Below are 13,133 nucleotides of genomic sequence, written 5' to 3'. Positions count from 1 at the left end.
AATGGATTTTAAATCTATTATTAATCTTGCTATGGTATAGCAAGACATGATGGTGCATACCAGTAATCCTTGCTACCCAGGAAACTGAAGCAGGAGGATTGAAAGTTTGAGATCAACCTGGGCAACTTAGCAAGACATTGTCTCAGAATAAAAAAGAAATAGGATATAGTTCAGTGGTACAGCACTCATACGTTCAATTCTCATATTGAATGGGGTGAGGTGGGGATAGTTTAAATGGAATACAGTTTAGCAGTAAAGAGGAATGAATTACAGATACATGTGACAACATTGATGAATCTCAGAAAGAGACCAGTCATGAAGTATATAAACATTTCTGTATCACATAAAATCTAATATAATTATGATTTTGTGAATTTATTTATTTGTTGGTTTTGGTGCTAAGTATTGAACCAAGGGCCTAGTACATGCTAAGTGCTACGATTGATCTATATCCCCAGGCCCAACAGGATTTTTTTAAAAACGAGTTCCCTTCATACTATTTGTTAACAACCTAAGTGTAAACAGATAAAAGCTGAGCTGCTCTAGTTGAATGGAAGGAATGATTGAATTATGTGATCTGTAAGATCTATTCTAAGGGGCTGGGGATATAGCTCAGTTGGTAGAGTGCTTGCCTTGCATGCACAAGGCCCTAGGTTTGATCCCCAGCACCAAAAAAAAAAAAAAGAAAGAAAAAAACTAATCTAGTAAATTGGTGTGTGTGTGTATGTGTGTGTGTGTCTGTCTGCCTGTCTCTCACTGGAGATCGAACCTAGGGCCTCACTAATGTTCTAAGTCTATAAAGATGTGTTTCTTTGTATAGAAGAGTTTCTTTTTTTCATCATTCTGAGTAAATGGAAAAGTAATTTTTTTTCCTTTAAGTACTAGGGATTGAACCCAGGGGTGCTCTACCACCACATCATAACCCATTCTTCTTTATTTTTTATTTTGAAATGAGGTCTTACTAAGCTGCCTAGACTAGCCTCAAACTTTCGATACTCCTGTCTCAGCCTCCCCATTCATTGTGATTACAGGCATGCACCACTGTGCCTGGTGGAAAAGTAATAACTCTTATGGAGCATGTACTATGGTCCAGGCTTTATTCTTAGCATTTTATGTAAGTTAATTAATCTAAGCCTCATAACAACCTAATAAAGTCCCATTTGCAAATGGAATACTGCAGTGGAATGAGATCCATTTGCTTAATGTTAGACAATAGGTAAACGTTGGAGCTCAAACTTGAACTCAATCCATTTGGTTCTAGAGTTCATCACTCCACTCAGCTACCTTTCAAAATAAACGGAATTATATTGTTTTCTTTGTACTATGAAAAAATAGCTTTTTGTGATTTTGTTTTTTATGTTTGTCTAGAGTTAGCTAACATGGAAGAGGATCCTAGATCAGCTGGAGTTGCTACCTTTGTTCTTCAAGAAGAATTTGATAGATATTCTGGCTATTGGTGGTGTCCAGAAGCTGAAACAAGTAAGGAAGTTCAAAATAATGTATTATAGGTCAATTGAAATATTAAAAGATTCACCTGTCAATTGATTAAGTATACAGATTCTGAATATCAGATAATAGATACTAAAGTAATAATGATTAGATACTGGTTATGTAGAATAAATACATAGACTCTATATCTCACCATAATGAATTCTACTGAAAACAACGGTATTATAGTTTAGTACCTCAGGTTCTTGATTTTCTTTGCCAATTTTTCACCTACAAGCTGTTTTTGGTAATTTTGGCAATATTATAGCAAAATTTAAACGACCACTTCTTAATGAGTTTCTATGTATGATTAGAGCCACGCACAGTGGCATACATCTATAATCCCAGCAACTCAGGGGGCTGAGCCAGGGTTTTTACAAGTTCAAGGCCAACTGAAAAGCGTGATTGACAAGAGTTTGCATGAACAGATAACCAAACCAGTGGATGACTATGCAAGTATTTCATTGCCTGCAAAACAACTCTCTAAGTAATAACTTACAACTTTTTGACCATGATCCAGTTAGAAATTTGGTTATAATCATGATCTAATAATTTTACATATACTTTATAGATAAAACAAATTTTATGAAGCAATATTTATCCTTATATGCAGTGCACTCTGATACTATTACCCTTTCCTGTGTTGGTTTTTAAAACGTTGGTTATTATCCATTAATACCTTTTATGGCCCACACATCCAAGGGACAAATATTTATTTTTAAATATTTATATTTAATTTTAAGGTATGAAATATTTTGCCATAATTATATTTTATTAGATCAGATTTTTATACAAATAAATGATTCAAAATAACTGGATTCTATTTAAATAACACTTTGTAGGAAATATTATAAATTAAATAATTCCCTTTTTAACAAAGAATGCATTTTAAAGTATGCAAAGACACAGCCCTTCAAAAATGTCTTCCCCTGGGGCTGGAGTTGTAGCTCAGTGGTAGAGACATTGCCTAGTATGTGGGAGACACTGGATTCAATCCTCAGCACCACATAAAAATAAATAAATAAAATAAAGGTATTGTGTCCATCTACAACTAAAAAAAAATAAAGAAAATTTTAAAAAATAATGTTTTCCCCTGTTTAAAAAATATGTATGTATCATCTTCAGTTTTTTCCCCCAAAAGAACCAGTAAAAAGTAATAGGAGTAAGCAGTAACTCCCTTTGCTATTACAAAGACAAGTTATATTTTTATATGTAAAAGGCATTGTGGGCTGAGGGTGTGGCTAAGTGGCAGAGCACTTGCCTAGCATGTGTGAGGCCCTGAGTTCAATCCCCCACACCACTAAATAAATAAATAAGTAGCACATTTTGTACACAAATTATTTTTCATTATCAGAAATCTAATACTAGTGAGGCTGGGATTGTGGCTCAGCGGTAGAGTGTTCACCTAGCACAGGTGGGACCCAGGTTCAATCCTCAGCACCACATAAAAAATAAAGACATTGTGTTGTGTCCATCTACACCTAAAAAATAAATATTAAAAAAAAATAAATAAATCTAATACTAGAGGGAATAGTTAGTTATGATTATTTTCTGGAGTAATTCTTCTACATTTACAATATCTAAATTCCTTTTAAGCTCCTAATGGCGGTAAAATTCTTAGAATTCTATATGAAGAAAATGATGAATCAGAAGTGGAAATTATTCATGTTACATCCCCTTTGTTGGAAACAAGGAGAGCAGATTCATTTCGTTATCCTAAAACAGGTACTGTGTTCCATTGACCTTTGTATTCATTCATTTCCCCCTTCTAAATAAGATTTCCTCCTGTAGTCATTCTAAGGTGTAGTCAGCATTGGTTATTTACAACCTTAATAAGGATAGTGTGTTGTCACTAAAATAGATTTTAAAAATTATTTTCAGGGCTGGGATTGTGGCTCAGCGGTAGAGCGCTCGCCTAGCACGGGCGGGACCCAGGTTCGATCCTCAGCACCACATAAAAATAAAGGCATTGTGTTGTGTCCATTTACATCTAAAAAATAAATGTTTAAAAAAGATTATTTTCAAAGTGGAGATGTCTACAACACTGTTTACTTCGAGAAACAAATAAGGAGGTGGTTGAACGTGGTGGCACTTATCTGTAATCCCAGTTACTTGGGAGGCTAAGACAGGAGAATTGCGAGTTTGAGGCCAACATGGGCAATATAGTGAAACCCTGTGTCAAAAAATAAAAAAGCGGGGATGTAGGGGATGTAGCTCAGTGATCACTTGTCTAGAATGTTCAATCCCCAATACCTTCAAAAAAAAGAAAGTAAGTATCTTCTCTGCCAAATAAAGTTTTTTTAGTAATTCTGTTCTTAATAAATTAGTAAGTTTTTGTCTATTTTACTGCTCACAGCTTTCATTTTTTAAAATGGTACAGAATTTCCTTTTATTTCATACTGATCCTTCAGGTTTTTTTAGCCTCTGTTCTTTTAATATCCATATTTAAAAGTTTGAATTTAAGATGGCCTTTGTATTCATTCATTTCCTCCTGAGATTCCTGTGTAATAAAGCTCTGACTATTGGGCTGGGAATATAGCTCAGTTGGTAGAGTGCTTGTCTCATACACAAGGCCCTGGGTTCAATCCCCAGCACCACAAAAAAAAAAAAGCTGTGGCTATCTTCAGTATTACCAGCTTAACTAAAGTATAAACAGGATTGATCTAGCTCAATTAGTGCAAGTAATTTTAGATATACATTACTACTCACTTATGTCTCTTTCTAAAGGCACAGCAAATCCAAAAGTCACTTTTAAGATGTCGGAAATAATGGTTGATGCTGAAGGAAGGGTAAGTATTAAATGTTGAGTTGACTTCTGTGCCCTCTAACTAATCTAATCAATCTAGTAAGGGCCTTTGATAACTTTTTTTTTATTTTTTATTTTTTGGATTTGGACTTGCCAAGATATCTATGGATCATGATTTTTAGGTTGACCAAAAATTTTCTACTTCCAAACTTACTGCTGATTCCCAAGATATGAATATAGGGATATCCATGTTTGCCACTCCTTTCCAATAGTTTTTCTTCTTTGCCTTTATTAATTCTTCAATGTTAAAATTAGTGATTTAGTGCTTGCTTCGGCAGCACATATAGTAAAATGGGAACAATACAAAGAAGATTAGCATGGCCCCTGTGCGAGGATAACACTCAAGTTCTTGAAGTGTTCCATGTTTTTCTGATTCATAGTGGGGTTGGGAGGGGGAGCATGGGAAGATTAGACAAATTTTAGATATGGCAAAGGGGAGGGAGGGGAAGGGAGGGGGCAAGGAAGTAAAAAAGATGGTAGAATGAGATGGACATCATTACCCTAAGTACATGTATGAAGACATGAATGGTGTGAATATACTTTGTATATAACCATGAAAATTGTGCTCTTTATGTGTAATATGAATTGTAATGCATTCTGGTGTCATATATAACAAATTAGAATAAAAAATTTTATTTCATACGTGAACTTTATTATATGGATATAAATTATTTCCATATCTAATTTGTTTTCTTCATGAAATGGTGTTGAATTTTATTAAATATCTTTCTAGGCTGTTGAGATGATAATGTGCTCTTTTTTGTTCATTCTCTTAATATGGTGTGTTACATTAATTGATTATTATATTTCAAACCATCTTTGCATCCCAGGGTTAAATCTCACTTGGTTGTGGTATATGATCTTTTGAATGTGATATTGGATTCAGTTTTCTTATATTCTGTTGAGGGCATTTGCATGTATGTTCATCAGGCCGTTCTGTACTAGAATTCTTTACATTTTCTTTTCAAAGGACTTCCACATTTGCAGAAGAGCAACTCATTATTGACTTTACACTATGTATGTAGTTCTCTACCCTGAAAAGTGCCTAATACAAAGAGCCTAGTTCTCTGAATGGAACATGAAGGAAAGAACAAGGCAGCAAATGATTCATGCAATTAAAATATATTTTTAAAACCCTGCTATAATAGTCTCTGATATTCTTGAGATCAAGAAAATATTTTAGGTGGATAGGAAAAGAAAAGACAGTGGAATGAATCTGACATAACTTTCCAATGTACATATATAAGTATACCACAGTGAATCTCCCCATTGTGTACAAGAAATTAATTTTAAAAAAATAACTGGGTAAATGGCAGAAAGATCAGTAGAGGGAAGGAACTGGGGTGGGAAAAGGGAAGGGGAAGGAGAGGTACTGGGGTCTGAATTAGAATATATTCCATGTTTGTCTATGTCAATAGGGATTCTACTATTATGTACAACTAAAAACAGTTTTTTAAAAGAAAAAAAAAAAAAACTAGTGATTTGCCTTCTGTATTGGGTAAATATCTATGGAGGGTTAAATATCCTACATTTCTCTTGTACTGCTAGTTTCCATGTGGTCAGTCAGATATTTATGAACTGTATGCTCACAAGTTAAAAAGCAGTTCTCTCTGCTAGAATTTTTTTACATAACTTTACTGAGATACAATTCACATACAATACGATTCACTCATTTAAAGTTTAAAATTCCTTGGCTTTTAGTACATTCATAGAGTTGGACAACCAGTCAATTTTAGAACATTGTCGTCACTTCAGAAAGAAACCCAACACCTCTTAGCCATCATTCACCCAACCTCCCCATATCACTAACCCTAAATAACCACTGATCTGCTTTCTATCTCTAGACATTTCATATAAATTAAATCATATAATACATTGTCTGGCTGCTTTTAAATTAATGTTTTCAAATGTACCATGTTCTAGTACTTATTTCTCCTTTTTTTGGTGATACTGGGGTTTAAATCTAAGGTCTCATGCATGGCACCATTCTACCACTGAACTGCATCCCCAGCTTGAGTACTTCATTTCTTTTATTGCTAAGTAATGTTTCATTGTATGAAACACCTCATTTTATTTATCCATTCATCAGTTCATGGATATTTGTGTTGTTTATACTTATTTGCTGTTAAGAATAAAATTGCCTGAATATGTATATACAAGCTTTTGTGTGGATTTATGTTTTCATTTCTCTAGGGTATATCCTTTGGAGTAAAACTGTTAAGTCATATGTTAACTCTATGTTTAATCTTTTTTGAAAGTGCTAAACTGATTTCTAAAGTAGCCGCATGCGCTATTTATTTTCCCACTAGCATTGTATGAGGTTTCCAATTTCTCCACATCATCACCAACACTTGTTACTATCCATCTTATCTATAATAGCCATCCTGGTGGGTTTGAAGTGATAGCTCATGTTGATTTTGCTTTACATTTCCCTTATGGCTAATGAAGTTGAACATTTTTTCCTATGTTTATTAGCCACTTATATATCTTCTTTGGAGGACTATCTATTCAGATCCTTTGCCCGTTTTAGAGCATGTATTTATTTTTTAAATTTTGTTTGCTAGACCTTTAAAGGAAAAAAAAAACATTGCTTGTCCAGGGCATTTCAAACATATATTACACAAATATATTTTAAACTAAAATATAGGGAACCGAGGATTATTATTTTTCTTAGATTCTAGAGTCTAAAGTGATTAAAACTTGATTATATAATTTATTATCAAGAGTTCTTTCTTCTAGTATAAACTTAAAGGAAAAGATGTTTAGATTGTGCTAATTCTTGTGTTTAGAACTTTCTTAGGCATAAAAAGCACCAGGAAAAGTAACTCACCACTTACTGCTGTTTTTTCCTGCATCCTTTGTTCTGTTTTAAATACCTACATCTCAAAAAGAAGTCTGGTGTTACAGATGATGATTTAAGTAGACTAGTGAGTTTAATTATTTTTCTAAACCTTCTATAACAACATTCCTTTTTTCTTTTTTAATAGATTACAGATGTCATAGATAAAGAACTAATTCAACCTTTTGAGATTCTCTTTGAAGGAGTTGAATATATTGCCAGAGCTGGATGGACTCCTGAGGGAAAATAGTGCGTATGTTAAATTGTCACCTCTTTACAACTAATTTAGGATCCAGAGTTTTAGAAATGGGAGCTGCCTTCACATGTAAATTTGCAGTATAATTATTTCTGCACAGGGAATTTTTCCTGAACTAAGGGAACTGGCAGATTTATAATCCAAGCAGCATAAGTGTATTGCATTTTAATTCTCTTACTTAGCGGTTAATGGTTTACAGTGTTATTTTTGGTTGAATTGTCTGACTTCAAGGCTCACACATAAATAAGTATTTTTTTTTTTAATTTTTAGTTTTTAGTTGTAGTTGGACACAATACCTCTATCCACCTATCTTTATATGGTGCTGAGGATCGAACCCAGGGCATCGCATGTGCTAGGCGAGTGCTCTACCGCTGAGCCACAACCCCAGCCCAAATAAGCATTTTTTAATCGTATAATTTTGGCAGAAATATTTATAGAGCCTTATGAGAATAATTACGTATAGTTCTTATGTCTTATGTAGACAACAGGATTTTTATGAGACTGGCATTTGTAGGCACTAAAGGGCAAAAACAGTTTCAAAGGCCAATAATGATTTTGGAAATTGAAAGAAAACCACTTTTAAAACTCTATTCAAACTTTTTTTTTTTTTTTTTCTTGTGGTGCTGGGGATTGAACCCAGGTCCTCATGCATGCTAGGCAAATGTTCTACCTCTAAGCCATATATATGCTTAGCCCTCATACTTAACTTTTGAAAATAACTGTATTTTTAATTAGCTATTTATAAGTAATAATTTACTATATAATAAAGCAGTTCTTTCAATGTAAGTATAGAAATAATCAATAGGTGCCATGAAAGAGAATAAGGGATTATTCATTTTCTGAGAGCTTCTTTATTTCTGGTGCTTTTCTTTATTTGTTTAAATAGTGCTTGGTCCATCCTACTAGATCGTTCGCAAACTCGTCTACAGATAGTATTGATCTCGCCTGAATTATTTATCCCAGTAGAAGATGATGCTATGGAGAGACAGAGACTCATCGAGTCAGTGCCTGATTCTGTGACACCACTCATTATCTATGAAGAAACAACAGACATCTGGATAAACGTATATGCATTTTTTCCCTGTACTTGGCTAAATATTTCCTTAGAATGCTAAAGCAAATGAAGTTTTATAGCAAACTATCAAAATGCATTTTTTTAAGCTCAAAGGAACTATGAATGTTATTTCCTTAGTTTGAATATTTCAGTTGGAATGATGGTTTTAGAATGGAAGAGTGTGTAGATAAAAAGTAAATGCCATTGCAATGACATCTCGGTGTGAATTTGTTCCTGGATACGTTAGGTATCAAAATATTCAGCTTAATCTTCAGCCCTTCTTGCTTCTAAGAGGACTTTCAGAATTTAATCTACAAAAGTCTCTCTCTGTTAAGTCGGTAAACTATACCAAAATATACCAGGTTTTAATTCTTTGCATTTTTCATTTTAGCATTAAAACTTAAATAAGACACAAAATAAATATAGCCACTTTACTTCCTAACTGAATATAGGCTTAATGCATTTCATCTAAACAGACAAACATCTGTTTTCCTTCCCTGATAGAATATTTCTCTTTGAAAAACATAAGTAAAAAATGTTGTTCCTCATCATTTTGTGTTAAGATATGTATCATTAAACAAACACTGTACCATGTTTCAAAGATCATAGAAGTTTTTGGTCATATTTTTTTCCCTCAAAGTTCATGTCATATGGGTAATGTACCGATGTCGTAATAAAGTTTAGAGGGAGGCATATCTCACATAAGAGCGTGAACACCCAATCATCGCACTTATGAACCAAAGGATCTTGGTCATATCTTTTTTCTTTTTCTTTTTCCGTTTGGAAGCATGTATTTCTTGATGGATGAACACTTTTATCTAAAGTAAAGTAAATATGAAAGGCTCAGGCAAAACCTGTTATTGTAACTATACCATATCCCTAGCACTGGCAGTTCTTAATTACGTTTACCAATAATTCTTCCTTCTCTAGCTTAATTGAATTATTTATGTAGTATTTTCATTAATGTGTATAGTAAATTAAGCTATTCATTTTACAGATCCACGACATCTTTCATGTTTTTCCCCAAACTCACGAAGATGAAATTGAGTTTATTTTTGCCTCTGAATGTAAAACGGGTTTCCGTCATTTATATAAAATCACATCCATTTTAAAGGAGAGCAAATATAAGCGATCCAGTGGTGGGCTGCCTGCCCCAAGTAAGAAATCCTTTTTTATTCAAAAAAGAAAAAATGTTGGTACAGAAGGTGGGATAGACAGGAGCATATAATGTCTCTTTTGTATTCTTCATAAGCATCAGTACCTATGTCACTTAACAATATTTAACTTAAATTAGAATACAAATATATGCATGTGCAAAAATAGAACAAAGTTTTCAAAGAATGTAAAATAAATTATTAATATTAATGGGAATACTTATTTTTGCTTTATACTTTCACCTTGACTGTTTTTAGTTTGCTTAAAGTAAGCCCATATTGAATATTTTTCTAAAATATTTTTAGTTGTAGATGGCCATGATACCTTTATTTTATTTATTTATTTTTATGTGTTGCTGAGGAACAAACCCAGTGCCTCACGCATGCTAGGCAAGCGTTCTACCACTGAGCTAGAACCCCAGCCCCAATAAGCCCATATTATTTTTATATTAAAAATAGTTTTATATTTTAACATTTAAAAAATGTTATTTGGGGGCTGGAGATGTGGCACTTGCCCTAGTATTCATAAGACAGATTCTAGGTTTGATCCTTAGCACTACAAAATAAATTTAATTTTTAAATTAAATGTTATATATTATTAGTTATTTTTACACACTAGGTGTTTCTCATACTCTTCCTCTACATTGAAGTTAATTTATAATTATAGATCTTCAAATTGACATAATTAAATTACCTAAAGTAAAATTAAATATTTTATTAACTAAAGTTAATTTATCTTTAAAAACTCATGGTTCGGAGCTGGAGCTGTGGCTCAGTGGCAGAGCGCTTGCCTAGCACATGTGAGATACAAGATTTGATCCTTAGCATCGTATTTAAAAAAACAACAAACAAATAAAAAACTACAAAACAAACAAACAACAACAACAAAAACAGTCATGGTTATTCTGGGAAATGTAATGTAGAATGTATATGTAAGTCTAGAAAAAGTGAAATGGGATGCTAGGGGTAGTTCAGTGGTAGAGCATTTTCCTAGCATGCAAAAGGCCTTGGTTTCCATCCCCATCATTGCAAAACCAACACAAGAAAAAATAAATTGGTACATCAATTACTTTTCCTAGATTTTTCTAAAGCTGAGTTATAGTTTTCTACTTTGTTGTTGTTTGAAACAGGGTCTCATGCAATGTTGAACAAGCTGGACTTGAATTTGTAATCCTCCTACCTCATCCTCCCAGGTAGATGGGATTACTGGCATGTACTGCCTATGCCCAGCCTCAGTTTTCTATTTTAATAATAGAATTTGTTTTAAAATAGTAAGCACTTCATGTTAAGTTATGTTTTACTGCCATTCATAATTTAGACTTGACATGTCTTTTAAGAAAATTGTGGTTAAATATACATAAAATTTGCCATTTTGATCATATTTAAAGGTACAATTTAGTGGCATTAAGTACATTCACATTGTTGTGTGATCATTACCACCACCCATCTCCAGAATTTTTTTTTTCCCTAAACAGACTAGTCATTAAGTAGTAATTCCCCATTTCCTCCTCTTCTAATTCCTGACAACCACTTTCTATTCTTACGAATTTAACTCCTCTAAATAATCTCATTTAAGTGGACTCAAAATTTGTCCTTTTGAGATTGGCTTATTTCGTGTAGCATAAGGTCCTTAAGATTTATCCATGTTATGGCAAGTGTTAGAATTTTCTTTTTTAGGGGGTGGGGATGTGGCTCAAGGGGTAGCGCGCTCACCTGGCATGCGTGCGGCCCGGGTTCAATCCTCAGCACCACATACAAACAAAGATGTTGTGTCCACCGAAAACTACAAAATAAATAAATATTTAAAAAAAAAAAGAATTTTCTTTTTAAGGCTTAATAATATTCCATTGTATGTATATATTCCATTTTATTTATCCATTATCTATGAGGTGTACATCTAGGTTGCTTTTACCTTTGGGCTATTGTGATTAACACTGCTATGGATGTGGGTGTACAAATATCTCTTCCTGTCCTGGCTTTCAATTCTTTTTTTTTTTTTTTGTGTGTGTGTGTGTGTGTGTGTCTGTGTCTGTGTCTGTGTATTTCACTGGGACTCTAATCCAGGGCCTCCTCCATGCTAGGCAAGTGCTCTACCACTGATACACCTTCCAGGCCCTCATTTTTCAACTCTTTAGGATATGTATCAAGAAGGGGAATTTCTGAAGAGCTGCCATACTTTTTTCTTCCATAGTGGCTATCCCATTGGGACACCAATGATTGTACCTATACCATTTTACATTCCCATCATCTTGCTCAGGGATTTTAATTTCTTTACATCCTCTACAATACTTGTTTTCCTGGGTGGTTTTTGTTAATAAACATCCTAGTGGATATGAAATGGTATCTCTTAATTTTGAACTTAGTTCCCTAATAATTAATGTTGTTGAATATTTTTTTAATATTTATTTTTTAGTTGTAGTTGGACACAATACCTTTATTTTATTTATTTATTTTTATGTGGTGCTGAGGATCAAACCCAGGGCCTGGCACATGCTAGGTGAGCGTTCTACTGCTGAGCCACAACCCTAACCCCTGTTGAATATCTTTCCAGTGTTCTTATCAGCCATATATATATATATATATATATATATATATATATATATATATATGTATGTATGTATTTTTTTTTTCCTGGAGAAATGTCTTTTCAAGTTATTTGCCAATATTTAAGTTAATTGGTTTCCTTTTTCAGTATGGTTTTTTTAATTTAGTGGTTGGGAAGTAGTAAGCTGCATCCTGAGACCAGCAATAGCAAATTAAATACCATCTACTCTTTGCTAATTTCCTTAGCCTAATTTCTGTAAGGAAGACAAGATCTTGTATATTTAAGATGGCAAATTTCTTTCCTTAGAGTCTTAGCTTAGCCCTGAGTGTGAAATTGTCCTTATCAGGTCCTCTGTTATTCAGAAATTAAATCCACTTATGGAATTCCACAAAATTTAATGATAAAGACCAAAGAAACTATGAATAGTAAGTAACTAAAACAATACTTTTTGAAACAGTAATAAGATGATAACTTAAAATTTCATACCCCAGTTAAAGACTATAGAAAGTGCTGTTATCATCTTAGAACATCTCTGTTCCCCATCATGGTCAATTTTTGGGTTCCTCAGTTTGTCTACCTCTTCTTTGCTTTTCTCTTTCTTCTTTTTCATTAAGCTTTCTTGGTTCAAATTTTCTTCCTTTTCTTTTATGTCTACTTCATTTTCCTTCTCCCTACTCTTTCTTCCTTAAATGGCTACAGTGTGAAACTGTTAATACTTATTATTATGTTAAATAATGTTTTATTTTCTATCCATAAAGTCCAAAGTACTTAATTGAATTTTTGTAAGAAAAATTCTTCTTCTTCAAACTTGCAGTCTTCTGCGGTCACTCCCTACAAGATACAAGCAGCTAGAAAAATAGAAATTATTTTCATTTTCTAACCTCTTTAGGCCACTGAGAGAGCCTCATCAAGACAGAATCTCATAAAAACAAATGGGGCATGTTGTCATATAGCATGGTAAAAACTTATCCAGTTTATTTTTTGGCACATG

The 13,133-nt window shown here is 33.4% G+C and overlaps 1 protein-coding gene and 2 non-coding genes across 15 annotated transcripts in view; 2 read left to right on the top strand and 1 right to left on the bottom strand.

Annotated features, from left to right (window-relative positions):
* Positions 1-13,133, top strand: part of Dpp8 (dipeptidyl peptidase 8) — a 59,716-nt gene that overhangs the window by 25,731 nt on the left and 20,852 nt on the right. For all 13 annotated transcript variants that reach the window (XM_071608393.1, XM_071608388.1, XM_027925735.2 and 10 more), the window contains 6 exons: positions 1,369-1,479; positions 3,085-3,213; positions 4,216-4,277; positions 7,282-7,382; positions 8,276-8,453; positions 9,441-9,600. In XM_071608393.1, coding sequence (XP_071464494.1) covers positions 1,369-1,479; positions 3,085-3,213; positions 4,216-4,277; positions 7,282-7,382; positions 8,276-8,453; positions 9,441-9,600 — 741 coding nt within the window. The remainder of the gene's footprint in view (positions 1-1,368; positions 1,480-3,084; positions 3,214-4,215; positions 4,278-7,281; positions 7,383-8,275; positions 8,454-9,440; positions 9,601-13,133) is intronic.
* LOC114085129 (U6 spliceosomal RNA) lies at positions 4,557-4,663 on the top strand. The gene has a single exon (XR_003581416.2). It is a non-coding gene; the product is annotated as a U6 spliceosomal RNA (small nuclear RNA).
* Positions 9,088-9,189, bottom strand: LOC114085108 (small nucleolar RNA U13). Its single transcript, XR_003581402.1, has one exon. It is a non-coding gene; the product is annotated as a small nucleolar RNA U13 (small nucleolar RNA).

Source organism: Marmota flaviventris, chromosome 2 (genome assembly GCF_047511675.1).
Source record: "Marmota flaviventris isolate mMarFla1 chromosome 2, mMarFla1.hap1, whole genome shotgun sequence".
Lineage (NCBI taxonomy): Eukaryota > Metazoa > Chordata > Mammalia > Rodentia > Sciuridae > Marmota > Marmota flaviventris.
Note: the sequence above shows the minus strand (reverse complement) of the source record. Positions and strands in the feature narration are given on the sequence as shown.